The 27,306-nt window shown below is 45.0% G+C and overlaps 1 protein-coding gene across 1 annotated transcript in view; it reads left to right on the forward strand.

The window, feature by feature from the left end:
• Positions 1 to 27,306, forward strand: part of LOC133229795 (zinc finger protein 805-like) — a 43,140-nt gene that overhangs the window by 12,198 nt on the left and 3,636 nt on the right. The window contains 1 exon segment of the mRNA XM_061386542.1: positions 1,952 to 3,411. Within this exon segment, the coding sequence (XP_061242526.1) occupies positions 1,952 to 3,411 (1,460 nt within the window).

A 27,306-nucleotide genomic window follows, 5' to 3' on the forward strand; every position in this document is an offset into this window, starting at 1 on the left:
TGGCTATCATGGGATTATATTTGATGTATGTATTAAAGTTTTACCATTAATATGATTGTATACCAGCCTAACTTCAGCAACGTCAGAAATCCTTTACAGCTCCGTCATTACCCCTTTCAAGTGTTTGTGTCACAAAATTACATCTTTGTATGTTGTACGCCTAGAAACGTAAAACTACTAATTCTTTTAAATGTGTTAGTCTCTTAAATTTCTAGGAAGCTACACATGGACTTATAAGCTAAAGTTATAATAATACTAGCCTTTAGGCTAACAATTTGAAAAAACAATCTTCTAAATCATGTAAATACACAATGTAGAGTTACAAAATAATTCTATCTTTTATAACTGCCCATGTATTTACTATTATAAAGCTCTTTATTTATTCATATGGCTTTGAATTACTGTCTAGTGTTCTTACATTTCACCCTGGAAGTCTCCCTGAAGAATTTCTTACAGAGCAGATCCAGTGGTAACAAACTCCTCCAACTTTCATATACTGAGATGTCTTAATTTCTTCCTTGCTCTTTTAAAGGACAGTTTTGCCGGATTAAGGATTCTTACTTGACATTTTCTGTTTGTTTGTTTTACACTTGAATATATTGAACCACTGGTTTCTGGCCTCCCAAGTTTCTGATGAGAAATCTGATAATCTTATTGAGAATCGCTTGTATATAACAGGTTGCTTCATACTTGCTATACTTTTTCTTTGCCTTACAAAAGTTTGTTTACAGTTTCCTCAGTGTGTGTCTGAGTTTATTTTTCTTGGAATTCATTGAACTTCTTGGACGTTTCATCCATTTTGGGACGTCTTCGGCTCTTCAGATACTCTCTTTGATCCCGTCTCTCTTGTCTTTCTGGGAATGTCTCAGTGAGTATGTTGGTTCATTAAGTGTATCACAGGTGCCTTAGGCTCTACTCACTATTGTTCAATCTTTTCTTTTTGTCTGTTTGTTAGACTCAATATTTAACATTATTCTATCTTCAGCTTGGCAGATTATTTCTTCTTTCTGTATAAATTTTCGTTTGAATACTTCCAGTGAGTTTTTCACTTTAATTAATGAAGTTTTTGCTCCTGAATTTCTCATTTCTTTTGCTCTTTTTTTTTTGACTGCACTTTGTGGCTTGTGAGATCTTAATTCCCTGACCAGGGATTGAACCTGGGTCCCTGGCAGTGAGAGCCTGGAGTTTAACTTTACTGAGTCTCCTGGGAATTCCCTCTTTTTCATTTCTTTTTAGGTTTTCTTTCTTTGTATTGATAGTTCCATTTGTTTTTACCTAGTTTTCTTGACTTTCTCTGTATCTTTCTTTAGCTCCTTGAGCTTTTATAAGATAGTTGTTGCAAAGTCTTTGTCCAATAAGTTTTCAATAGATTTTTTTTTTTAAACAGATTTTGGAGGGCTTCCAAACATTAGCTACCACGTCATCAGACTCATTAGCCTCTTGGCATTGATGTATGGCAATATATGCATGGAGTATTGCCAACATAAGAATTCCACTGACTCTCATTACATAAACACAACTGATTAAATCAGTGCCTGCGTGACTCAGTGCCCTTGTCTTCCCTTTGTCTGTTTCCTAGTTGTTATCTTATGGTTCAAACCATAGCCTTCTGATCATATAGTTGGTCTTTCAGGTTTTGAACTGAGTCATCTCTTCAGCATAAACTGTCTGGACCCACATGAGTTGTTTATTTGCATAACTATCCCGTCTGGAATTGACTGTGCTTTTTTCCAGCACCCCATCCCCTTACAGAGCCATTCCTCTGGGTCCCTCTTTCAAGGTTTTAACAGTCCAAGATCAGGAGAGAAATAAATTCTTATCCTGGGAGTCAGAGGTAGGGAAACATGGCAGACACAGAGGCACTATTTTCATCTTCATTTTTAACACTGAAATATTGAACTTCCATGCTGGCATTATTAACAGGTCTTTCTGTATGTTGAATTTCTTTCAGGTGACAAAGGAAAACCCAAGACCAGAGAATCTACCATTTCTGAGCCATCCCTGTTTGAGGGAGCCTCAGTCCAAGAACAGCTAACACAAAGAGTTTCAGAGGACTCCCAGTTGGGCCAAATCAACAATCAAGAAGAGCCATTGGAAAGGCATGAAGGATGCTTGAGACCAGAGATAGAACCCCAGAATGGGAAGCTCCCTGGAAATCCAAGCTGTGAACGTGGCAGCTTAGGGACAGCTGGTGGTGTGTGTTCAAGGATCGTAGAGGAGCAAGTCCCTCTAGGGGGTGCTGTCCATGACCGTGACTCCTGTGGATCAGGTAAAGATCCCCTGATTCAGGAAGAGGAAAGTCTCTTCAAATGCAATGAGTGTGGGAAAGTTTTTAACAAGAAACGCCTCCTTGCTCGACATGAGAGGATTCATTCTGGAGTGAAGCCCTATGAATGCACAGAGTGTGGGAAAACCTTTAGTAAGAGCACTTATCTCCTTCAACACCACATGGTCCACACCGGAGAGAAGCCCTATAAGTGCATGGAGTGTGGCAAGGCCTTCAACCGCAAGTCACACCTGACACAGCACCAGCGGATTCACAGTGGGGAGAAGCCTTATAAGTGCAGTGAGTGTGGAAAGGCCTTCACCCACCGTTCCACTTTTGTTTTACATAACAGGAGCCACACTGGAGAAAAACCTTTTGTGTGCAAAGAATGTGGAAAAGCCTTCCGAGATAGGCCGGGTTTCATTCGACACTACATCATCCACAGTGGCGAGAATCCATATGAGTGCTTTGAGTGTGGCAAGGTCTTCAAACACAGGTCCTACCTCATGTGGCACCAGCAGACCCACACCGGGGAGAAGCCCTACGAGTGCAGCGAATGTGGGAAAGCCTTCTGTGAGAGCGCAGCCCTCATTCACCACTACGTCATCCACACCGGGGAGAAGCCCTTCGAGTGCCTCGAGTGCGGGAAGGCCTTCAACCACAGGTCATACCTCAAGAGGCACCAGCGGATCCACACTGGGGAGAAGCCCTATGTGTGCACCGAGTGTGGAAAGGCCTTCACCCACTGTTCCACTTTTATCTTACATAAAAGAGCCCACACTGGCGAGAAACCTTTTGAGTGCAAAGAATGTGGGAAAGCCTTTAGTAATCGGGCAGACCTCATTCGGCACTTTAGCATCCACACTGGAGAAAAGCCTTATGAGTGCACGGAGTGTGGGAAGGCCTTCAACCGCAGGTCTGGCCTCACCAGACACCAGCGGATTCATAGTGGAGAGAAGCCCTATGAATGCATGGAGTGTGGAAAAACCTTCTGCTGGAGCACAAACCTTATTCGACACTCCATCATCCACACTGGAGAGAAGCCCTATGAGTGCAGTGAGTGTGGAAAGGCCTTCAGTCGCAGCTCGTCCCTCACTCAGCACCAGAGGGTTCATACTGGGAGAAACCCTGTCAATGTGACAGAAGTGGGAAGACCCTTTACAAGTGGGCAAACCTCAGTCAACCTTCAAGAACTCCTATTGGGGAAAGACTTTTTGAATGTAACCACTGAGGAAAATCTTTTGCCTGAAGAAACATCTTACTCAGAATCTGATCATTCATACCAAAGAGAAACCCCACAGTTTTCTTCCCTGTGAGAAAAACTATTGCAGAATATTAATTATCGTCTAAAGACTCATATTGGAAATTGACCCAACCTAGAGCCTTATTGTGCATGTGAGAGTTCATCAAGGAGAGAGACCCAGTGGTTATTATGCACTTCGGAAAGCCTTCAGCTCCATCTTACTTAGTTTACATTTCACTATTATCTCAGGAATTTTTTTAAAAAAAAGAAGGGAGAGACTTAGAAAATGAACTGCAAAAAAGTTTCTTTCAGACTTCCTTGCCAAACTGTGGCACTTTGTCAGATTGCTTAGTTAACTGGTAGGAAGAGGGTTTTGTTTCCATGGTAAAGAACCTGTACTATGCGTCTTTATATACATTCATTGCCATCCAGTGTAAGGTGAGGCACACAGGTCTGGAACCTTTCATCCAACATCTTTGTTCTGAAACATTGTCTCTATTCTTAAGGAGCTTACATTTTAGTTTGAGCCGCTAAATGCTTTTATATGTAAGGAGCTAAGAATTCACATATGAATGGGCATGTTGTTTTGCACCGGTTAAGACTATTTAGGCTTTGATTTTTAAAAGACAAACCTTTTTTTATATGGTTTTAAAGAGCTAATACTCAGAGTTTTTTGTGGTCCTGTACTAATCCTGGTTTACTGATTGCTCTAGTTATATGGTAAGTCTTTTAATTGGGTAAAGTGATTCTGCTTTTCCCAGTTCAGTCTTCTTCTTTAAAACTTCAGTATTCTTATTTAAAACTGATTTAGCATTCTTAGTATTTTGAATTTCCATATAAAGTTTTATGTAAGTTTTTACTAGAAGAATTATTGAATTTTGAGAGAAATTGAGTTAAATTGGCAGAATAATATGTTTAGAGTCAGCATGTTTGCTGTCTTGTGTCTTCCAGTTTATGAATGTATTATGTCTGTATATTTATTTGCTATCTCTTGATTTATTTCATTGTTATTTAATAAGTCTCAATAATAGGTCCTATACAGTTTTTATAAGATTTATATATAGATGTGGGTTTTTTGTTTGGTGGTTTTTGGTAATTATAGATTGCATTGATTTTAAAATTTTCAGCTTCCATATAGTCTTTAGTATATATATATTTTTCATATCCTACAATCTTGCTATTTCTTTTGATAGAATGCTTGGGATTTTCTACATAGAAATATCTGCAAGTAGAGAAGTTTTCTTTCTTTCTTCTCGTCTATATACCTATCATTTTCTTTTCTTGTCTTATTGCACTAGCTAGGACTTCCAATATGATTTTGAATACTAGTAGTGAGAAAACATGTCCTTGGCTGGTTCCTGATATTAGGGGGAAAACATTAGGATTTTAATCATAAACTATGGTGTTAGTTGTAAGGTTTTCTTCATAGGGCTTTCTTTATCAAGTTCAGAAAGTTTCCCATATTCCTAATTGGCTGAGAATTTTTTGTTGCTATGAATGAGTGTTGAATTTGTCAAATGGTTTTTCTTTAATCAACTGATAGAATCTTGTGTTTTTTTCTTCTCTAGCTTGTTGTTATATTTTATGTTTATTTGAGTTTTGAATGCTGAGCCAGGCTTGTATCCTTGGAATAAGCCCTACTTGGTCATGGAGCACAGTTATTTTTATATATATTACTGTATTTAATATGCTGGTATTTTGTTGAGGAAGTTTTCCTCTCATTTTATGAGTGACAGTGGTATGTATTAAGTAGTTTTCTTTCTTTCTTTCTTTCTTTTTCCATTGTCATTGTCTGATTTTGGTGTCTAAGTGATTCTGGCCTCTTAACATGTGTTAAAAGGTGTTCTATTATTCAGAAGACAGTGTATAGTATAGAGTTGGTTTGGTATCATTTGGTACTACCTAATGATTGGTAGTATTCTCCAGTGAACCATTTAGTCTTGAAGAGTTTTCTTTTGAATGCTTCTTAATTACTTATTTATTTTATTTAATATGTATAGAACTATTCAGTTTCTATTTCATATTGGATATGTTTTTATAGTTTATCTTTTTCTAGAAATTGTCCCATTTCATCTAAATGTTCTTATTTGTTTAAAGTGTTCCTTTATCATTCTGAGGGCAGCAGAATCTGTATTTATAACCCGTATTTTATTCCTGATGTTGGAAATGTGTTCTCTTTTATCTTTGTCAGTCTTCTCAGACATATATCAGTTTTTTAAATCATTAAAAAAACCCAGCACTTTATATCATTTTTTCCTCTGTCTTTTCCTTATTTCACTGATTTTTTTTCCCCCTGATCCTTATTACATCATTTCTTCTATTTGCTTTGGTACTATTTTCCTTTGCAGTTTCTTGAGGCGGGTGCTTAGGTTATTGATTGAGGATTTTTTTTTCACTTTATTAATATAAGCATTAAATTCTATAAATTTCCCTCAGTACTGTTGTAGTTTATTATGTTCTAATTACATTTCATTCAGGTCTAAATATTTCTTTATTCAAGACTGTCTGTGTAACCCATCGATTATTTAGAAGTATGTTTAATTTTGCAGTGTTTGGAGTATTTTGTGCTTTCTTCTTGTTTTGGATTTCATTTGTTTTATATTTGATTTGGCTATTTAAATTTGTTGTGGTTTGTTTTATGATCAAAGATATAGTCTATCTTGAATGTTCAATAAGGCTGCTTGAAAAGAATGTGTATCCTACTGTCATTGGGTGGAGTTTGTATATGTGTGTTCCCGATCCTGTTCATTGATGATGTTTTCCCGATTTTGTCTGCTGATTTCCTGCCTCTAATTTCTATCAATAGCTGAAAAGGGGGGTGTTGTCCTGCAGTTTAATTCTAGAATTGTCTCTTCCTCCTTTAAGTTCTGTCAGTTTTCACTTCGTGCATTTCAAAGCTCTGTTACTTGGTACAGATGCACTTAGGATTGCTATGTTATCTTGGTGTATTGACCCTGTTATCATTATTCTTTGTTTTCTTTTTGCTCCTGGGAAGTTTTTTTGCTTTGAAGTATTCTTTATCTGATATTAATATAGTCACTATTGAGATTTTTGGTTAATGTTTGCATGGTTTATATTTTTCCATAATAATTATATTTTCAACCTTATCTATATTGTTACATTTCAAGTAATGTAATATGTGAATATTGTGAGTAGCATATACTTGCCTCATTTTATAATGTCTATTTTACTGATTTCCTTTTAAAAATTGGTATGTTTAGGTCATTTAAGTTTAAAATAATTATTGATATTTTCAGGGCTTACCATTACCATTTTATGATGTTTTTGTTACCTGGTTTTTGTTGCCCTGATATTTGGTTTTGGGAGGTACTTCTTGTTTGTTTTGCCTTCTTTTGAGTAACTTTTAAAAGTTACTAACTTTTAATGTTAGGAATTCCACTTGATATATCTGTGATGTTTTTGAGAATATGTCTTGTTTTTTAGTGGTTACTTTAGGTATTATATTGTACATACATAACTTATCAGAGTGTACAGTATCAACATTTTAGCACTTTGACGTGTAGAAACTTACTTCCATTGGGTATGTTATTCCCCATTCTTTAATATAACTGTCTATAAAGTGTTGCCTTTTTGTATGCTGAGCACCATATTGGATGATTTTTTTTTTTTTTTTTTTTGCTTCAGCTGTCAAACCATTTTTGCAAAACTCATAAGAAGCACAGTCTGTTTACTCATTACATTGTTACTCATTACATTGTTCTTTTCTTCCTTCTTGAAATCCCAAGTTTCTTCCATTAACAGTTTTTCTTTTTAAATTATTTACCCCAGGAACACCTGTAGCCTGTCTTTTGTGGTAGGTTTTCTGGTAACAGATGTTTTTGTTTTCCTTCTTCTAAGAATGTCTTTATTTCTCCTTCATTCCCAAAGGATGTTTTTGTGGGGCATAGGATTCAGGGTCAACAGTTCTTTTATTTTAGTACTTGAAAGGCAGGTCATTTCCTTGTCTTCCACGGTTTCAGATGAGAAATCTGCTGCCGTTTGACTCATCATTTCTGTATCTGTACTCTATCCATTTTGTCAAGTACTTTCAGTGTTTTTTCCTTGTACATAGAGTTCAGAAGTTTGATCATGATGCAACCTGCCATAACATTTGGGGGCTTATCCTGTCTGGTGTTTGCTTAACTTTTAAAATTTTGTAGTATATGCCATTTGGAAAAATTGGGAAATTTTTAGTTATGCTTCAAATAGTTTTTTCAGCCCCTCTTTTTCAGGGGCTCCAGTAACATGAATGGTGTGCTCTTGTTCTTGTTCCATAGGACCCTCAGACTTGTACCTTTTTGTTTCCCCAGGGTGTTTTCCTCTGTTGGTCATATTGACTAATTCCCATTGAGCTCTCTTTGAGCTCACTGATTCCTTCCCTCTTACATATAATCTACTATTGAGCTCATGCAGTTAATTTTCATTTTGGTTTTTGAATTTTTCAGTTGTTTGATTTTCTCTTTTGTTCTTTTATACATCTTCTATTTCTTTGCCTAGTTTATGATGCCAAAGAAGGACTCAGAATACAGCAAAACTTTTGGTCCAAAGTCATTGGTCTCTGGTAGTTTATCTTAATTATTAGAAATCCTAAATTACCTGGAGGAATGGAAGACCTGCAGTCTTCTTTGTTGTTATCCATAAACAGTTCTCAAGAAAATAAAACTGGGTGACCTTCAGCTTGTTCAGAGTTCTGTTCCCCAGAGAAGATTTGTGTGTAAGATTTCATTGCTCAGTAAGACTTGTTACAATCTGAAGAGTATGGGCTACTCCTCTTCCACAGTCAATATTCCTCTGTGGTTGAACACATTCCCCCACATTTCCCAATGTGTGTAGGACCTCTTTCTTTTATGCCTCTGTTTTTGGTCTTTAACTTCTCCCTCTTAATTCCCTTCTGTGTCCATAATCTGTACCTGTGTTCCTCATCCCTAGGCACTTTATGGAGAAGGCAATGGCACCCCACTCCAGTACTCTCACCTGGAAAATCCTATGGATGGAGAAGCCTGGTAGGCTGCGGTCCAAGGGGTTGCTAAGAGTCGGACACAACTGAGCGACTTCACTTTCACGCATTAGAGGAGGAAATGGCAACCCACTCTGGTGTTCTTGCCTGGAGAATCCCAGGGATAGGGGAGCCTGGTGGGCTGCCGTCTATGGGGTTGCGCAGAGTCGGACACGACTGAAGCGACTTAGCAGCAGCAGCAGCAGCAGCAGCAGGCACTTTGTGCCTCCCTTGTGCGCTGAGTTGCGCCCTTCTCTTTTCTCTCACAGACGCGCTGTGTGACTCTTCAGTCCACTGCCTGTCCTCCCCCCATCATGTCCCTTCACACCAGTGACAACTAGAGGGTGATCTCTATCACGGTCACCTGGCTCACGCAGGTCTAAGAGTTCCCTTTTGTCCTCTTCCCCTACCTCCCAGCCCCCTTTGGACTGCTGCCCACCTCTCTGACTTAAATGTCCTTCCCTGCTTTCTCAGTTCTTGCCCTTCTTCAGAGAATCTGTCTTCAGCCCATGTTTAGCATTAAACAGTGTGCTTCCCGGGATCCATCCAAGGCCACTGTTTTCTCACTTGCAATGTGTTCCATGAGTGACTTAACTCCCATTGAAGGCATTTTACACTCAGTGAGCTGCAGAGCTCCCCCAAATCTGTGTCTCCAGGGTGAGTGTGTCATGTCTGTTACCCTTTGTTCGTAACTGCACGCCTTCTGTATGTTCACACACGGAGTTCGTGCCTGTGTTGCTTGGCCGGAGCCCACCATGAGGACGCGCCCGTAGAACGTAAGAGCACAGATGCACGGTGCTGCGTACGGCTGCCACTGTCTTAAACGCTTAGACATGTCGACTCAGCCTTTCTAGCCAGTTTATGTGGTAGGTAATATTGCCCTCATTTTACACTGAAAACTGAAGACTAGAAAGGCTAAGGGATTTGCCCAGACTTGTACTGTTGTTGCCAAGTATGAGGTTAGGGATCGGAGCCATTTGGGCTGGCCACAGAGTCCATGCCCATATCACTTGCCCAGATCCCTTCATGTGGTGTGATCCTTTTTCCTTGTCACTACTCATTTTTACTAAAACGGATCAAGTAATGCGCATTGACCTCTGACCCCTGTCTCTCATTCTGCAGTACATCTTGGCCACTGTTTCAGTTTGAGTGTGAAACCATATTGTCTTCAGTGCTGGCGTCATCTCATCACTTTGTGAAAGATATAGGTAATCTCTTGAGTTTGAAGTAGCAGAGAGATCACAGAAGGCTAAGGCTGACTTGGCTGTGGACACTGTGTGTGAGGTGCCTGGAAAACGTCTCAGTGAGTCCCGCTGTCTTGTGTCTGGCTGATCAAGCCACTTGCAGCCATTTTTCTTTCGTCAGCCTCACCTCCAACCACTGTCCAATTCTGTTCCTTTAACCTTTTTGTTTCCCTCATTAGACACATTAACATTTTTGTTTCCTTCAGTATATGTGTGTGTTAATGAGTGGCCACACACAGCAGTGTATTTTTATATTGATTGCCTCCCTCCCTCACAGAGTGTTTACACAAAGCTGTGTATATAATGGGTACCATGTATGACATAATGTTGACCACAAAGAGAAACCACATGTGCTTATATGGACAAAATGGTCAGACTTTAAATGGAGTCATGATGAATGACTGGAAAGTCCTCAAGATTATCCAAGTTATGATTACTAGGAAAACATCAAAGAACTCAGCATATTGTCATGCTTAACATTGATGTTTTTTCGAAGCGATCTCAGACAAGGGGAACGGTATAAGGGTTGGAGTCCAGAGGAAGCCAGGAACAAGCTTCAGGAGTTCTAGTGAAGTTGCTGTCACGTCTGACTCTGTGATCCAATTGACTGCAGCCTACCAGGCTCCTCCATCCATGGAATTTTCCAGGCAAGAGTACTGGAGTGGGGTGCCATTTCCTCCTCCAGGGGATCTTCCCAACCCAGGGATCAAACCCAGCTCTCCCTCATTGCAGGCAGATGCTTTACCATCTGAGCCCCAGGGAAGCCTTAGGAGTCCTGAGCACTTGGTTTAAGTTGTGTCAGTGAATTTCAACAATGTGTGTGAAGTGGCTCCTAGGGGAGCTCAGTAGAACCTCAGAGCCCAGTATTTTTATTGGGCACTCTGCTTGGAACATAACAGTTTTGACCTTCAGAAGCATAGCAGGTCAGCAGCATAATACAGAGACAGTGCCTATCCTGAGCCATTCATCCTTTCTGGGCACGATAGCAAGCATCCCAAAGTCTAAGTCCCTAAACTAGCCAGGGACAAACTGTGAAGTTCAAAGGATAGCACCCATGTTAACTCATTGTCACAGTGACTTAAATGGTACCAAAATAGGGAAGTGCAAATTCCTTTAACAAATACTAAGCAAATACAGTTTGCTATGACAAAAATAAGTCATAGCTTTGAGGTGAAGGTTTAAATACATATAAGTCATTGTAACAATAGTTATATCACACCAAAAATTCTTACACGTGTTCAGGATTTAATGATGACAAAATACACAGAATATCTGGTGAGAAAGAATCATGCCTCTCAATAAATGTTTTATCTGTTTAGATATATTGCCAAGTGATTTGACTTGCAAATATTCCCTGTATTTGCCTCTATTTCTACAGAGATGTTAACAACCAGGTTAATGCCATGTATTTCCATTGCACATATGTCAACAGTTTCTCCTTTATTCTTCCTACTGTTGAAACTTGTAGCCTTGACTTCAAGAAAGAGAAGATTAACGAATATGGGGTCATAATTCCCACATTGTTAAATGTGCATAACTGGAGATTAAAGAGTGTGTTGTTGCAGGCTTAGTCAAGTTCATGGACCTGTCTGTGAGTTTTACTGAGATGGTCATGGGAGTGTTTTTTCCAGCTGGGAGGGCCCTCTACAGAGATGTGATACTGGAGACCTATACGAATCTGGTCTCTGGTTGTACATGCTGCTCCCCTTGGTATTTAGGGTCTGACCCATAGACCACCTTTCCTGTCTCAGTCATGGGATACCCCGCAGCCTCTGGGGTCAGTGACATCATCCTTGAAATTTGAGGGTTAAAGATTTGTAATCTGTTCACAGGTATGTTACATACCTGACAATTGAATAGTCTAAGCTAAATTATAAATGGGTAACTTACTTTGCCTTCCTTGAAGCAGTGTCAAGAGCATAGGCCTCTAATCAGACCACCTCATTATATACTTCTGTCCTTGTTCTAACCAGATGGATGGCTTGAAGGAAATTTCTGTCTACTGTGATTTTTAAATTTGGAGATCCATGTTTTAAGCATCTATTTGTTGTTTTTGTTTCCCCTCTGCCTATTTTTTGGTTTCTACCTCTCTATGATTGTTTGATTGACTGCTGGGCCCCAGCAGCTTCCTGATGTTAGTTCCCAGACCAGGGATCAAACCTGGACCCTCTGCACTGAGAGCACAGAGCCCTAACCATTAAACCACCAGAGGATACCAAGACTGCCCCTTTCAGGGCTAGCCAGTTCTTAGAGGTAACAGACTACTCTTAGGGGCTATTCCTTTCATCTGTAAATTAAACAACCCCAAACCCCTAATAGAAACCCCTTCTCTTTCTGACTCTTATACGTCAATAGACTATACTTCTCATCCCCCTAACGGCCTGTGCCAGGCAAATAAGGACAGCCTCCATGCTCCAAGGCTTGACGGTATTCAGACTAGCCAATACCAAGCCGTTATCCTGCCTTGCCTCGCCGTTTCTGTCGAAAACAAGCTCTGGGTCGCGCTTTGTTTGCTTCTGTCCCCTGACCCGTCCCGGTCTTCCCCGCTGGGCCCTTTGCGATGTTCCCGTCTCAAGTTTCTATGGATCTGTGGAGCGTAAATTTGCCCCTTTCTGTCAGTTATTACCATTTCTGAGTATCTTACTGTGGTAGATTCAACAGTTCCTGGGTATATTTGTAGAACACGCACGAAACATATTACAACGTCCTCGTAAGGGCCTACAAGGCTCTACACAGGGAGCCTGAAAGTGACACTGGGGATGAACACAAAGCAGCAGATGACAGAACTCCAGGGTCAGGATCCGAGTGTTATACTCCTTTCTGGTTTGCACGGAAGAAAACTACGTTACCCAGAAGTCTGAGCGCCGCGTGTTTGCGCCGGTACTGGGCCAAAGACAGCTGAGGATGGGGGTGGGACTTCCGGGCCTTTTAATGCCTGTGCGTCATCAGTCGGTGTCCAGCGCGTGCCTGGGGCTGTAAGGACGGAAAAAGCGGCGCGGCCGCATTTCCCCGGCAGGAGCTGGAAAGGCCGGTGAGGAAGCTGTATCTCACCTCCGCGTCGGTCAGTGTACGAGCCTGACATCCCCCCCGGGTCCTCCGTCACGGGGGTGTCTCCTGAGCGCTCGCCGGGGTCCCGATCCATCCCCACAGCTCTGACGCGATAGCCCGGGCCTCTACGCCTGGGCCACTGAGGCTCGGAGAGCGAAGGTCCGCCTAGGCGTGGCCCGCCCTAGGCAGGATCCGGGCGGCGGGCGGTGAATCCTGGAGCCGCCTCTTTGGCCTCACGCTCTCCACAAGACCCCGCGATGGCTGCGGCGTGGATGGACCCGAGGCGGGTGAGTGGACGGCATTTTTAGCATTGCTGGTTCGGAGAGGACTCCTGGGCGAAGAGGAGGCTACGTAGCCGTCGGGTTTCTCATTGTCCTTGTCGTTTATTTGCAACAAGAGGCTTGTCATTTATCCTCAATCTTAGCACCTTGCCTGTCTCGGTCAGGTGTGTCATCAGTGCGTGAAGGATAAATGAGGCTTTTGAGGTAGAAATTGCTAGGCAGTCAGTGTAGAACTCTGAGACCTGGGTCTTGTTTTCAATAAACATCTCGCAACCTACTCCAATACTCTTGCCTAGAAAATCCCATGGACGGAGAAGCGTTGTAGGCTACAGTCCACGGGGTCGCAAAGAGTCGGACATTACTGAGCGACTTCACTTTCACTTTCCATTAGCCTAAAGCTAAATAAACCCTTTGTCCGGAATTCCTGGACTGTGTCCTTAGTCTGATAAATTATCAGCACTCAGATCCAGGGAAGTAATTAACTTCTGTTCCATATGCCTGAGAGCAAAACAACTGGTGATCATTAATCTTAAACCCATATATCTGGTCCTTTGTAAAATGGCCAGGAGGCATGAAAAAGCGTGGCGACTTAATCCGAGGAGCAAGAGAAGCCATCAGATCAGATCAGATCAGTCGCTCAGTCGTGTCCGACTCTTTGCGACCCCATGAATCTCAGCACGCCAGGCCTCCCTGTCCATCACCAACTCCCGGAGTTCACTGAGACTCATGTCCATCGAGTCAGTGATGCCATCCAGCCATCTCATCCTCTGTCGTCCCCTTCTCCTCTTGCCCCTAATCCCTCCCAGCATCAGAGTCTTCCAATGAGTCAACTCTTCCCATCAGGTGGCCAAAGTGTTGGAGTTTCAGCTTTAGGATCATTCCTTCCAAAGAAGTCCCAGGGCTGATCTCCTTCAGAATGGACTGGTTGGATCTCCTTGCAGTCCAAGGGACTCTCAAGAGTCTTCTCCAACACCACAGTTCAAAAGCATCAATTCTTCGGCACTCAGCCTTCTTCACAGTCCAACTCTCACATCCATACATGACCACTGGAAAAACTATAGCCTTGACTAGATGGACCTTTGTTGGCAAAGTAATGTCTATGCTTTTAAATATGCGATCTAGGTTGGTCATAACTTTCCTTCCCAGGAGTAAGCGTCTTTTAATTTCATGGCTGCAGTCACCACCTGCAGTGATTTTGGAGCCCCCCAAAATAAAGTCTGACACTGTTTCCACTGTTTCCCCATCTATTTCCCATGAAGTGATGGGACCAGATGCCATGATCTTTGTTTTCTGAATGTTGAGCTTTAAGCCAACTTTTTCACTTTCCTCTTTCACTTTCTCAAGAGGGTTTTTAGTTCCTCTTCACTTTCTGCCATAAGGGTGGTGTCATCTGCATATCTGAGGTTATTGATATTTCTCCCGGCAATCTTGATTCCAGCTTGTGCTTCTTCCAGCCCAGCATTTCTCATGATGTAGTCTGCATATAAGTTAAAAAGCAGGGTGACAATATACAGCCTTGACGTACTCCTTTTCCTATTTGGAACCAGTCTGTTGTTCCATGTCCAGTTCTAACGGTTGTTTCCTGACCTGCATACACGTTTCTCAAGAGGCAAGTCAGGTGGTCTGGTATGGGACCACCGTATATACAAAATTAAATTTGTTTTAATTTTAGATACTTTACTAAATTTTGAGGTACTTTAAACTTCAGTGAATATGTATTTTATATGTGGCTGACCATCATCAGTTCAGTTCAGTTGCTCAGTCGTGTCCGACTCTTTGCGACCCGACCCCATGAACCGCAGCATGCCAGGCCTCCCTGTCCATCACCAACTCCCGGAGTTTACCTAAACTCATGTCCATTGAGTTGGTGATGCCATCTAACCATCTCATCTTTTGTTGTCCCATTCTCCTCCTGCCTTCAATCTTTCCCAATATCAGGGTCTTTTCAAATGAGTCAGCTCTTCACATCAGGCAGCCAAAATACTGGAGTTTCAGCTTCATTATCAGTCCTTCCAATGAACACCCAGGACTGATCTCCTTTAGGATGGACTGGTTAGATGTCCTTGCAGTCCAAGGGACTCTCAAGAGTCTTCTCCAACACCACAGTTCAAAAACGTCCATTCTTCAGCACTCAGCTTTCTTTATAGTCCAACTCTCACATCTGTACACGAATACTGGAAAAACCATAGCTCTGGTTAGGCGGACCTTTGTTGGCAAAGTAATGTCTCTGTTTTTTAATATGCTGTCTAGGTTGGTCATAGCTTTTCTTCCAAGGAGCAAGCATCTTTTAATTTTATGGCTGCAGTCAGCATCTGCAGTTATTTTGGAGCCCCCCAAAATAAAGTCTGTCACAGTTTCCATTGTTTCCCCATCTATTTGCCATGAAGTGTTCGGACCAGATGCTGTCCGTGATCTTAGTTTTTTTAATGTTGAGTTTTAAGCCAGCTTTTTACTCTCCTCTTTCACTTTCATGAAGAGGCTCTTTTATTTCCTCTTCGTTTCTGCCATAAGAGTGATGTCATCTGTGTATCTGAGGTTATTGATATTTCTCCCAGCAGTCTTGACTCTAGGTTGTGCTTCACCCAGCCCAGCATTTCACACGATGTACTCTGCATATAAGTATTTAACTGCATATTTAAGTATTTAACTGTATAATTAACAATATACAGCCTCGACGTACTCCTTTCCCAATTTGGAACCAGTCTGTTGTTCCATGTCCAGTTCGAACTATTGCTTTTTGACCTGCGTACAGATTTATCAGGAGGCCAATAAGTTGGTCTGGTAGTCCCTTCTTTTTAATAATTTTCCACAGTTTATTGTGATCCACATAGTCAAAGGCTTTGGCATAGTCAATAAAGCAGAAGTAGATGTTTTTATAGAACTCTCTTGCTTTTTCTATGATCCAATGGCTGTTGACAATTTGATCTCAGGTTCCTCTGCATTTTCTAAATCCAGTTTGAACATCTGGAATTTCTCGGTTCATGTACTGTTGAAACCTGGCTTGGAGAACTTTGAGCATTACTTTGCTAACGTGTGAGATGAGTGCAATTGTGCAGTAGTTTGAACATTCTTTGGCATTGCCTTTCTTTGGGTTTGGGATGAAAACTGACCTTTTCCAGTCCTGTGGCCACTGCTGAGTTTTCCAAATTTGCTGACATATTGAGTGCGGCGCTTTCACAGCATTCAAAGCACAGAATGACACATCATTCTATCACCTCCACTAACTTTGTTCGTAGTGATGCTTCCTAAGGCGCATTTGACTTGACTTTCCAGGATGTCTGGCTCTAGGTGAGTGATCACACCATCATGGTTATCTGGGTCATTAAGATCTTTTTTGTATAGTTCGACTGTGTATTCTTGCTACCTTTTCTTAATATTCTCTGCTTCTATTAGGTCCATACAGTTTATGTCCTTTATTGAGCCCATCTTTGCATGAAATGTTCCCTTGGTATCTCTAATTTTCTTGAAGAGATCTCTAGTCTTTCCCATTCTATTGGTTTCCTCTCTTTCTTTGCATTGGTCACTGAGGAAGGCTTTCTTCTCTCTCCTTGCTATTCTTTGAAACTCTGTATTTAGATGGATATATCTTTCCTTTTCTCCTTTGCCTTTCACTTCTCTTTTCTCAGCTATTTGTAAGGCCTCCTCAGATAACCATTTTGCTTTTTCGCATTTTTTTCTTTCTTGGGGATGGTCTTGATCACTGCCACCTGTACAATGTCACGAACCTCCATCCATAGTTCTTCAGACACTCTGTCTATGAGATCTAATTTCTTGGGTCTGTTTGTCACTTCCACTGTATAATCGTAAAGGATTTGATTTAGGTCATACCTGAATGGTCTAGTGGTTTTCCCTACTTTCTTCAATTTCAGTCTGAATTTGGCAATAAGGAGTTCATGGTCTTAGCCACAGTCAGCTCCAGGTCTTGTTTTTGCTGACTGTATAGAGCTTCTCCGTCTTTGGCTGCAAAGAATATAGTCAAAGTGATTTTGGTATTGACCATCTGGTGATGTCCATGTGTAGAGTCTTCTCTTGTGTTGTTGGAAAAGGGTGTTTACCATGACCAGTGCGTTCTCTTGGCAAAACTCTGTTAGCCTTTGGCCTGCTTCATTCTGTACTCCCAGGCCAAACTTGCCTGTTACTCCACGTATCTCTTGACTTCCTACTTTTGCATTCCAGTCCCCTTGATGAAAAGGACATCTATTTTGGTGTTAGTTCTAGAAGGTCTTGTAGGTCTTCATAGAACCGTTCAACTTCAGCTTCTTCAGCATTAGTGGTTGGGGCATAGACTTGCATTACTGTGATATTGAATAGTTTACCTTGGAAACAAACAGAGATCATTCTCTCATTTTTGAGATGCACCCAAGTGCTGAATTTCAGACTCTTGTTGACTATGAAGACTACTCCATTTCTTCTAAAGGGATTCTTTTCCCAGAGTAGTAGATATAATAGTCATCTGAATTAAATTCACTCACATCAGTCCATTTCAGTTCACTGATTCCTAAAATGTAGATGTTCATTCTTGCTGTCTCCTCATTGACCACTTTCAATTTGCCTTGATTCATGGGCCTAACGTTCCAGGTTCCTATGCAATATTGTTCTTTACAACCTCGCACTTTACTTCCATCACCACTCATCCACAGCTGGGCCTTGTTTTTGCTTTCGCTCAGCCTCTTCATTCTTTCTGGCGTTTTTTCTCCACTCTTATCCAATAGCATATTGGGCACCTACCACCTTAAGGCCTTCATCTTTCAGTGTCATATCTTTTTGCCTTTTCATACTGTTTATGGGGTTCCCAAGGCAAGAATACTGAAGTGGTTTGCCATTCCCTTCTCCAGTGGGCCACGTTTTGTCAGAACTCTCCGCCATGACCCATCCATCTTGGGTGGCCCTACCCAGCATGGCTCATAGCTTCAATGAGTTAAACAAGGCTGTGATCTGTGTGATCAGCTTGATAGTTTTCCGTGATTCCGTGTGGTGGCTTTTCTTGTTTTGGAGCACAGGCTCGGTGGTTGTGGTGCACGGGCTTAGTGGCTCCAAGGCATGAAGGGAAGGGATCTTCCGAGGCCAGGGATTAAACCCTTGTCCCTTGCATTGCAAGGTGGATTCTTAACCCCTGGACCCTCAGGGAGGCCCTATTGCAGCTCCTAAGTAGCAGAAACTAACAAACGGTAGGTCACACCACAGCCTGTACGTTCACTCTCTCCTCTGGAACCGTGCATGGAGTGCCTGGAGATGATACCCATAAAGTGAGCTTTGCAAGCCAGGCAGGCTTCTTTCTGGTAGACAGTTCTGGCCTGAGCCAGGAACAGAGCATTCCGGGAGGTGGAAGTGTGTGGACCAAGGAAGAGCATACTGGCTGTTCCGGAAGCCCTCAGAGGGTCTACACAATCGCCAGGATCCTCCCCACTCCCCCATCTGCTGAGACATGTGAGAAAGATACGATCTTTTCTATCAAAGGAGAAGCTATAAGAAATAAAAAGCGGTTCATTCTTAGGACACTTGAACAGAAAGGTGTATACCCGGCTTATAAATAAGATTCCTAAAATGGCAGCTAGTTGCCAACCCTTTGTTCTTTTCACTCCCTGATTCTCCTTCCTCACCAGGACGTTTTGGCGGGCTAATTTCACGGGCTTTATCCTGGACATGAGGAAAGAACTAAAAGGGTGGGGAAAATAGTTACTATAAATCATACAATCAAAAACTTCGATGGCCTCCAGGAAGATTGTAACTGTGTCACTCTCAGCCTGTGAGCGGCTGGAGGAGGGAACCTGCATTTTAGGAATGAAAACAGCAGATTTCCCACTCCATGTGCTTACTCCCAGACTTTTGTAGCACACCCTTCTGCAGAAGTAAAGACCGCCTTACGGAGCCATCTTTGATTGTCTGTCTTACTCCCGCAATACTGTTTGAGAGCATTTCCAGCAGGCGTGTCCTGGGAGGGCCAGACAGTGTGCTCATTTGCTGGAGGCTCCATCCTGCTCAGCCAGGACAGACAGACAGCCCATCCGAGGCCTGACTACAGCCTGCACCGTCCTCAGCAGTTCCTGGTCCCTGGTCCTGAGGCATTTCCTCCGGGACACGTACTGTCAGGTCTCAGGTAGAGATGAGCAGGGATGGCTCCTGTGGATTCTCCCTGGGAGTCTCCAGGATTCAGACAGCAACGGGAGCCCGTCCAGGCCCGTCCACTTCATGGAGGTATCACCGCCTTGGGTCACGCTCCTGTGAGGTGGGCGATGATGAGTCTGCTCTTCTGCCCACGTCTGCAGAACTACTTTCAGTGGTGGCTGAAGTGAATATAACTTCGAGGTTTACTTAAAACATCTCACGTCTTCGTTAACTGGGGTTTTACTCTGCCAGTGGGTCAAGGGAACCTGGGTTTAAATCCCGCCTCTGCTCTCAGCTCATGTAAACTCTGGGTGAGCTGGTTGAGCTCCCTGGGCCTCAGATCCCATTACTAACATGAATTTGAAGGCAGCACTGACCCCGGGGGTCAGTAGCCAGTCATGTGGCCAGTCACCCAGTGTTTCTGCTATAAATATTTTTTCTTTCGTTCTCATAAATGTTATCATTCAATGAGAGTCTTTGTATTGACTCAGAAATTATTCAAGGTTCAGAGAAAGTAAGCGCGGCCCCCAAGTTCGTTCCACAGGCAAGCGTTGATTTAGGACTTTGGATTCAGACCTCAGAAACGGGGCTTCAGAGCTGGGGACTTTCAGTCACTTCAACAAAACATGCAAAGTGCTCACCATGAGGCAGGCACGCAGTGGGGACCGTTGGGGCCTGTGTGCTGTCACTGTGATCATTATTGGTGTTGGGATTTCATGTACATTTTCACCCTTTTTCTTTCTCATTTTTCTGACATCGTTGTGCCCTTAACCCTGTGTGCCCCACAGCCCCTGCAAACGGTGCTGACCTTGTGTCGCTCTCCATCGGCTCCCACATGGGAGGCTTCTGTCTCCTCCGTGGCTGCAGTCACCCCAGGTGGTGGCCGCCGCCTTGTGTCCCGCGCCGAGAGCAGCCCGTAGGAGGTGTCCGGTCTCTGTGCCTTCGCCATGGAGAGGAATGGGCTCTGATCCCACCACGAGCCCCGAGACCAACCCGCTGCCTCTTGACTTTCCAGGTGCCTGTTACTTACGAGGACGTGGCTGTGACTTTCACCCAGGAGGAGTGGGGGCATCTGGGCCCCATGCAGAGGACACTGTACTGGGAGGTGATGCTGGAGACCTGCAGGCTCCTGGTGTCTCTGGGTAAGGCCCCCCACTCTGCTTCTCTTCTCCCTCTGGCTCCAGGTCCAGCGGTCTGAGAAAGCCTCTGCAGCCCAGCCAGCCTCCTCCCCCAGAGCTTCAGTTGTTTTCTGTTCTCAGCCCTTCCTGCCTAGACCTCGTAGGTCTCACTGAGGGAGGGTTGGACCAGAAGCCTAATTTGCCTTTGGTCACAGCCCAAGGAGAAGGGTGTGTTGGGACAGAATGGGGGCATCTCACAGAACCCGGAGGTCGGAATTCCCGCTGGGCTGCCTAAGGGGCCGATGCAGTGACTTAGAGAAGTGTGTTCTGCCCTGGCTTCTGGGGCTCCCGTTCTGCCTCTCTGTGGGTTCGCCGTGTCGCTTTCTTTTTGCAGTGCTTCCTTTTTCTTTTGCTGCTGCAGCTACTTTACAGAAGGAAGTAAGTCTCCAAGTGCTTGCTCTCTGACGCCTGCAGCCCCTACCTCTGTTTCCTTCCGCATGTCTGTCTTGTGCCTGTGTTCATGCTCTCCTCGTGTCCTTCTCCCACACGCTGTCCTCAGAAGGTAAGGAAAGTAGGGCTGTTGGCATGAGTCCCTCAGAAAGCTTGATCCACTCAGAAGGCACATCTTGATCGTGAACAGCTCTCCTTGCATTTTTTGGTGGCGTGAGTCCTTTCTTTTGTGAAATCTTGACAAGAGTAAGTGATACTTGATGTTTGTACACGTGTCTCTATTTGATCCAATCACGGTGTGGGATTCCCACCCCAAGTTTTTAGTTTTAGTAGTTTGTGAAGTACTGAATTCGGTGTCCCCGGGTCCCCCCCCCCAGCCCCATTTCCTGCGCGCTGACTCCCCTGCTCGTGTCACCCTCTCCCCACCACAGCCACTCGTCTGAGGCTGCTGGCCTCACACCCACCGTTTGCCGTTTCCCGCTTACTGGAGCACTTGGGAGACCAGGTCTGGTGCGAGGCCCCTGGCGGCGAATCCCTGCTCTGCTGCCCTATCCGTGAGCGGTGTGTCCCTGGGCAAGTGACTGAACCCTGCTGTGGGTCCATTATCGCATGGGCAGTATCTCCTGAAGTAACACAGCGTCTTCCTCCCGTGGCCGGCAGTCCTGAGGGCGAGCGAGTGCGGGTTAGCCGCTGTGGCCCCCCGCTGCCGTCACTGCCGTTAATGCCGTCATCACCCTCCTTGTCAGGGTCATACGCTTGGACTCAGCATTTTCTGAAACAGTGCTGGGTAGCTCTGTACTTAAATAGGCCGGGTGCCAGAGGTGAGTAGACCTCCATTCATGTCATGGCTGCAGCGGGTCATTTCATCTGCCTGAGCCCCGTTTCTTTATCTGTAAAATGGTGCTTATTGCAGTATGTACTTAACGTGGGTGCTGTAAGGAAATCCTGCAATAGAATTTTTCATGCAAGGTCCACAAGGACGGTCAAAATCGTACTTTGCTTAGGACCTAAAAGGACACAGATCTGTGCAGACATTTACCTTGTTCTTGAATGAACAGACTCAATATTTTAGATACGTATGTCATTTCTTTTCTAAATTAGTTCGTAAACTTAATTCTTTTTTTTAATGCATTTAAATTAAATTGCTTGGCATAGTCCATGGAATATGGTTATACCTGTAAATAATGTTTTTTTAAGACTTTTTTTAAAGTCAGTTTTAGGGTCACAAAATTGAGAGGAAGTACAGAGATTTCCCACAGTCAGCTCCCTGCACTGGTGCATGGGTGGTTGTTTAGGCACTCAGTCATGTCCGACTCTTTGTGACCCCATGGACTGTAGCCCACCAGGCTCCTCTGTCCATGGGATTCTCCAGGCAGGAATATTGGAGTGGGCTGCCATTTCCTCCTCCAAGGGATCATAGCCTCTTTCCTTATCTGTGTTCTCCCTACATGGTACATTTGTTACAGCTGATGTATCTACATTAACACATAATGACATGAAGCCCATAGTGTGCATTAGGGTTTACTCTTGGTAGTCAGTGAGTTTGGATGGATGACATGTATCGTACAGATTATTTTTGTGGCCCTAAAAGTCCTCTCTGTTCACCCCCAACCCTCACCAGCCACTGATCTTTTTTGACTGTCTTCATTTGTATTTTCCAGAATGTCACATAGCTGTAATCTTATAGTACTTAGGCTTTTCAGATTGGCTTCTTTCACTCAGTGACGGGCACCTGTTTCTTCACGTCCTTTCATGGCTTTTTGCTGCTGAATGATATTGTCTGGATGTGCCATAGTTCATCCACTTACCCACTGAAGAAATCTAAAGTGAAAGTGAAAGTCGCTCAGTCGTGTCCGACTCTTTGGGACCCCATGGACTGTCCACGGAACTCTCCAGGCCAGAATCCTGGAGTGGGTAGCCTTTCCCTTCTTCAGGGTATCTTCCCAACCCAGGGATCGAACCCAGGTCTCCCGCACTGCAGGCAGATTCTTTACCAGCTGAGCCGCAGGGAAGCACATCTAGGTTGCTTCCAAATTTTGGCAGTTATGAGAAAAGCTGCTGTAAATGTCCGTGTGCAGGCGTGCAGGTTTTTAGGCAGACGTAGGTTTTCAGGACCTTTGGGTAAAGAGTGAGGACTGTGATTGATGGACACTGTGGTGAAGGTATGTTTAGTTTTTTGAGAACCCACCAGACTTCAGAATGGTGGCATCATTTACATTCCCACCAGCGTGGAATGAGGGTTCCTGGAGCTCAGCATCCTCCACAGCCTTTGGTGTTGTCAGTGTTCCTGTTTTACCCCTTCTCGTAGGTGTGCGCTGGTGTCTAGTTTTAATTTGCATTTCCCTGATGACAGTCTAAGGAAATCAGTCCTGAATATTCATTGGAAGGACTGATGCTGAAGCTGAAGCTCCAATACTTTGGTCACAGGATGTGAAGAACTAACTCATTGGAAAAGACCCTGATGCTGGGAAAGATTGAAGGTGGGAGGAGAAGGGGACGACAGAGGATGACATGGTTGGATGGCATCACCGACTCGATGCACACGAGTTTGAGCAAACTCTGAGAGTTGGTGATGGACAGGGAGGCCTGGCGTGCTGCAGTCCGTGGGGTCGCAAAGAGTCGGACAGAACTGAGCGCCTTGACGTACGACAGTCTGTGGAGCATCTTTTCATATGCTTATTTGCCATCTGTATGTTGTCTTTGGTGAGGTGTCTGTTAAGGTCTCTGCTCTTGCCTTTGGGGAGGTGTCTGATAAGGTATTTGGCTCATTTTAAAATGGGGTTGTTTTCTTACTGTCTCATTTTAAGAAATATTTGTATTTTTGGACAACTGTCTTTTATCAGGTATGTCTTTTGCAAATATTTTCTGCTATCTGTGTGTGGCTTGTCCTCTCATATCTTTTGGCAGAGCAGAAGTTTATAATTTTTATGAAGTGCAGCTTATCAATCATTTCCTTCATGGGTTATGCCTTTGGTGTTATATCTAGGAAGCTATCATGTACCTATAGTCACCTAGGTTTTCTCCTATAATATCTTATAGGAGTTTTATGGGTTTGTGTTACATTTAGATCTGTGATCCACTTTGAGTTAATTTTTGTGAAGGGGATAAGGTCTCTGAGATAAGCCACAGTTCAGTGAAATCTTCTCAGGAAGTGACATTTGAGCTGAGACCCAAAGAATGAATAGTAAGCTAGTCGGAGCAAACTGGGAAAAAACAGCCTTCCAGCTGCCAGGACAGCACATGCAAAGGCCCTGAGGTCACAGGGGGCATGACTCCTGACAGCCAAAGGGCAGACTCCTTAATTTGCATTGCCCTGTCCCTGAGCACATAAGCAGATGGGGTGAACATCTGCCTAGTGATGACTGGTGAGTCCTGGGCTCTGCTTTAGGATCTGCAGGTGCACTTTCTGTGTGGGTCCCGGTCCCTCCGCCAGCGACTTCTCTGCATCCCTGACCCCCTCATTGTTGATGTGTGTTTGGCTGCGCATGACAGACCAGCTTCAAGCAGTCTGTGCCCAAAGGAAATGCATCATGTTGTCTAAGAAGCTCAGAGGGGACGCTGGCTCCCAGGTGGGGGAGCCAACCCAGGCGTCCATTTCTCCACATCCTTGGTCCCAGTGCGCAGGCCAGTCGCCTACAGACCTCGCGAGATGCTTCCCGAGGGCAGGAGCAGCTGACATGGTCACCTGTGGGCCTTAGCTGCCGTCTGTGGGACGATGGAGACCAGACTCCACAGCTGCCAGGTTGGCCGCCAGCACCTGGGGAGCGTTTAAGTCCACTGGTACTTGGACCTCTCCCCACAGACTTTGTCTGACCTGTTCTGTGCTGGTAACGGGACACCCTGGGTGTTCCTGGTGTTCAGGGAGGCAGAGGAGGACCCTGACTCCACTGAATTAGGTAAAGTCTTCAGGAAATAGTCTGAGCAGTGCAGGGTTCTGGGGATCGGGGAGGGGTCCTGTCTGGGCAGCTGGCAGTCACATCTGCCGTCTTTGGGGACTGAGGGTGGTGTTCTCACATGTTTCCCAGGCGCAGGGTTCTGTTTGCCTGGAGGGGAGCAGCCACATGTTGGGGTCTCTTCCAAACCCTGCAGTCCTGGTCTCGGTTGAGAGGCTTCTTTCTTCTTCCCACATATTCCCCACATTGTCTTTTTTTCTCTGTGAACAGGATGTCCTTTGCCTGAGCCAGAGCTGATCTCCCCAGTGGAGCCCGGCCCTGAGTCACAGACATCAAGGAGCGGGCCCACCCCCAGCTCCTGCTCGGGTGAGTACCCACAGCTGGCTAGGGGGGTCACAGCCCGTCCGCTCTGTGAGAATGTTCTTGTCATGGCCACTCTGGGCGCGCAAGGTCCCTGCCGCCTTTGAACCCGTGCTTGCCCTGCCCTGCGACGCTGCCGGGAGGTGTGGGGTGTGTCAGGTCAGTTCAGGCTCTCGGCTCCATGAGCGTGGGCTTACAGACTAGGTGTAACGCAGCACACAGCCTTGCGGCCCAAGGGTGCTCCGTGGTCTTTGTATGTGAGTTTGGCCCAGGTAAACCCAGCTGCTCAAACCAATCTCCACGGCACAGTGTACGGAAAAGGGCTCTTCTTGAGCCAAGGACCGCGTGGGTCCGTGGGATCTGTGAGCAGGCAGTTCTTCAGGGAGGCTGCCTTCCGTCATTCGTGTGGGCCCTCCAGGGTTCCTGGCATCCTGCAGCTGGCGCAGGGGTGACAGAGAAGAAGGGAAGGTGTCACAGCCATTGCCAACACGGTGTTTTCCCCCACATTCCACTGACTCGAAACTTGACCTTGTCATCTGGTACCCGGGGCTGGGAAGAGAGGCTGCATGTGCCCACGGAGACGAAAGACACGGTTTGGTGAGCGTGGTTTGTTACACTCTGTCCGGTTCAGGAAAACTGCAGTTGTGGTTTCTGCCTCATTGGGTGGTTAGAGGATGTACTGGATTGTGTGTGAAATTGCTCCTCACTGGGCCTGACCGTAGAGTGGCTCAGCAGACGTGAGCTGTTGGTGTCATGGGACTACTGCTCTTGAGTCAGGGCAGTGTCTCACGTTTCCTCCTGGACAGCAGGAGCCATTCTCACCTTCTCCACCACCGACACTCCCCGCATTGAGCGGACAGAGGCAACCCCTTGCTCTCGTCTTCTGTCCTCTTTGCCTAAACCTCAAGGCTCCTCACACTGAACACGCCCGAGAGAGAGCTCGGACCTTGCCCACTCCTCCTGCCTTGCGTGCAGGTCAGGAGGCAGGCGCACCTCACACGGCTCCTCGGCACCCCTGTCTCCACCAGCGCCTCCATCCAGGGGCACCAAGCCCTGGCCATTGGGCACGCACGCCTCTAGTCCGTCACCTCCACCAGCTGTATGAGACCCGGCCCCACCCTCAGTCCAGGCTTTCGGCTTCTGCCTGGGTGGTGCCAGCACGCTCCTGGCTGCTCTCCCTGCCTCTGCTGTGCCCCTTTGTCTGTCTGTTCTGTCTCCCACACTGACCCCCACAGCCTCTCCCCAGGCCCCGAGGCCTCAGCCCGTTTTCATGTCAAAAATAGAGCCTGGCCCTTGTGCTGCTCCATCCTTAACGCTCCCCTTCACGGAGTGTCCTGTGTGTGGCTTCCGTCCTCGCCTCCCGCTGGCTGCTGTTTCCACACGGTGATGTCTGTGTTCCAGTACTGCTCTCTCACCCTCTCCCTGCCCCGTTTCCACATGTCTGTTCTCTGTGCCTGAGTCTCCATTGCTGCCCTGCATACAGGATCATCTTTTTGTTCTTAAATGACTCTCCAAGGTTAACCCACACGTTCATGGTCTCCCACCTTCAGTTTGCATGCTTCCCGGGTTAGGCCGGTGCACACACTGGACTAATCCATAATGAAAAGTTGCATCTGATTGACTGACGTTTTTGCCGTGTCTGGCCCTCTGCTGCGCACGGCATAGGAGGTGTGTTGCTTCGTCTTCACAGCGGTCCTACAAGTTCTCGCTTTAGCTTTAATTTTCAAAAGAGGGAAATGAAGGCCTATGACATTTGAGTACCTTGCCAGATGCCATAAAGCTAACGTTGAGTTCTTTTGGAATTCGGGCCTAGGTTTTTGTGGTCAGAGACCATAATACTCACATGACCTCTAACTTCTGTTTGGTGGAGCCCAGGTGCAGGTTTCACTTCATCGTTCTATGGGCTCATTGTCGTCACTGATTCATGAATGACCTTGACTGATTGATGTAGGAATGAAATTATTTCTCTGCTCATTCATTTCTTTTTGAACATAATGCACTTAACATCCCTGGACTCCAGTACGAGAACCTTGCTCATGCCCTCCTGTCTCAGCGTGGGCTGCTGTGAAAAGAAAGCCACAGCCCAGGCAGCTCAAGCAGCAGACTTGTGTCTGTCAGTTCAGGAGTCTGGGAAGACTGGATCAAGGTGCTGGCAGATCCCGGCTGAGGAGGGCCCGCTCCTCTGTGTGCAGATGACAGCTTTCTCATCCTGTCCTCATGAGCAAGCTGTCTCCTCTTTCTTCTCGTAAGGACACTAATCCCATCTCAGGAACCCTCCTCTCTCCAACCTTGTGTTCTCATG

This window comes from Bos javanicus, chromosome 18 (genome assembly GCF_032452875.1).
Source record: "Bos javanicus breed banteng chromosome 18, ARS-OSU_banteng_1.0, whole genome shotgun sequence".
In the NCBI taxonomy this organism is placed as follows: Eukaryota; Metazoa; Chordata; class Mammalia; order Artiodactyla; family Bovidae; genus Bos; species Bos javanicus.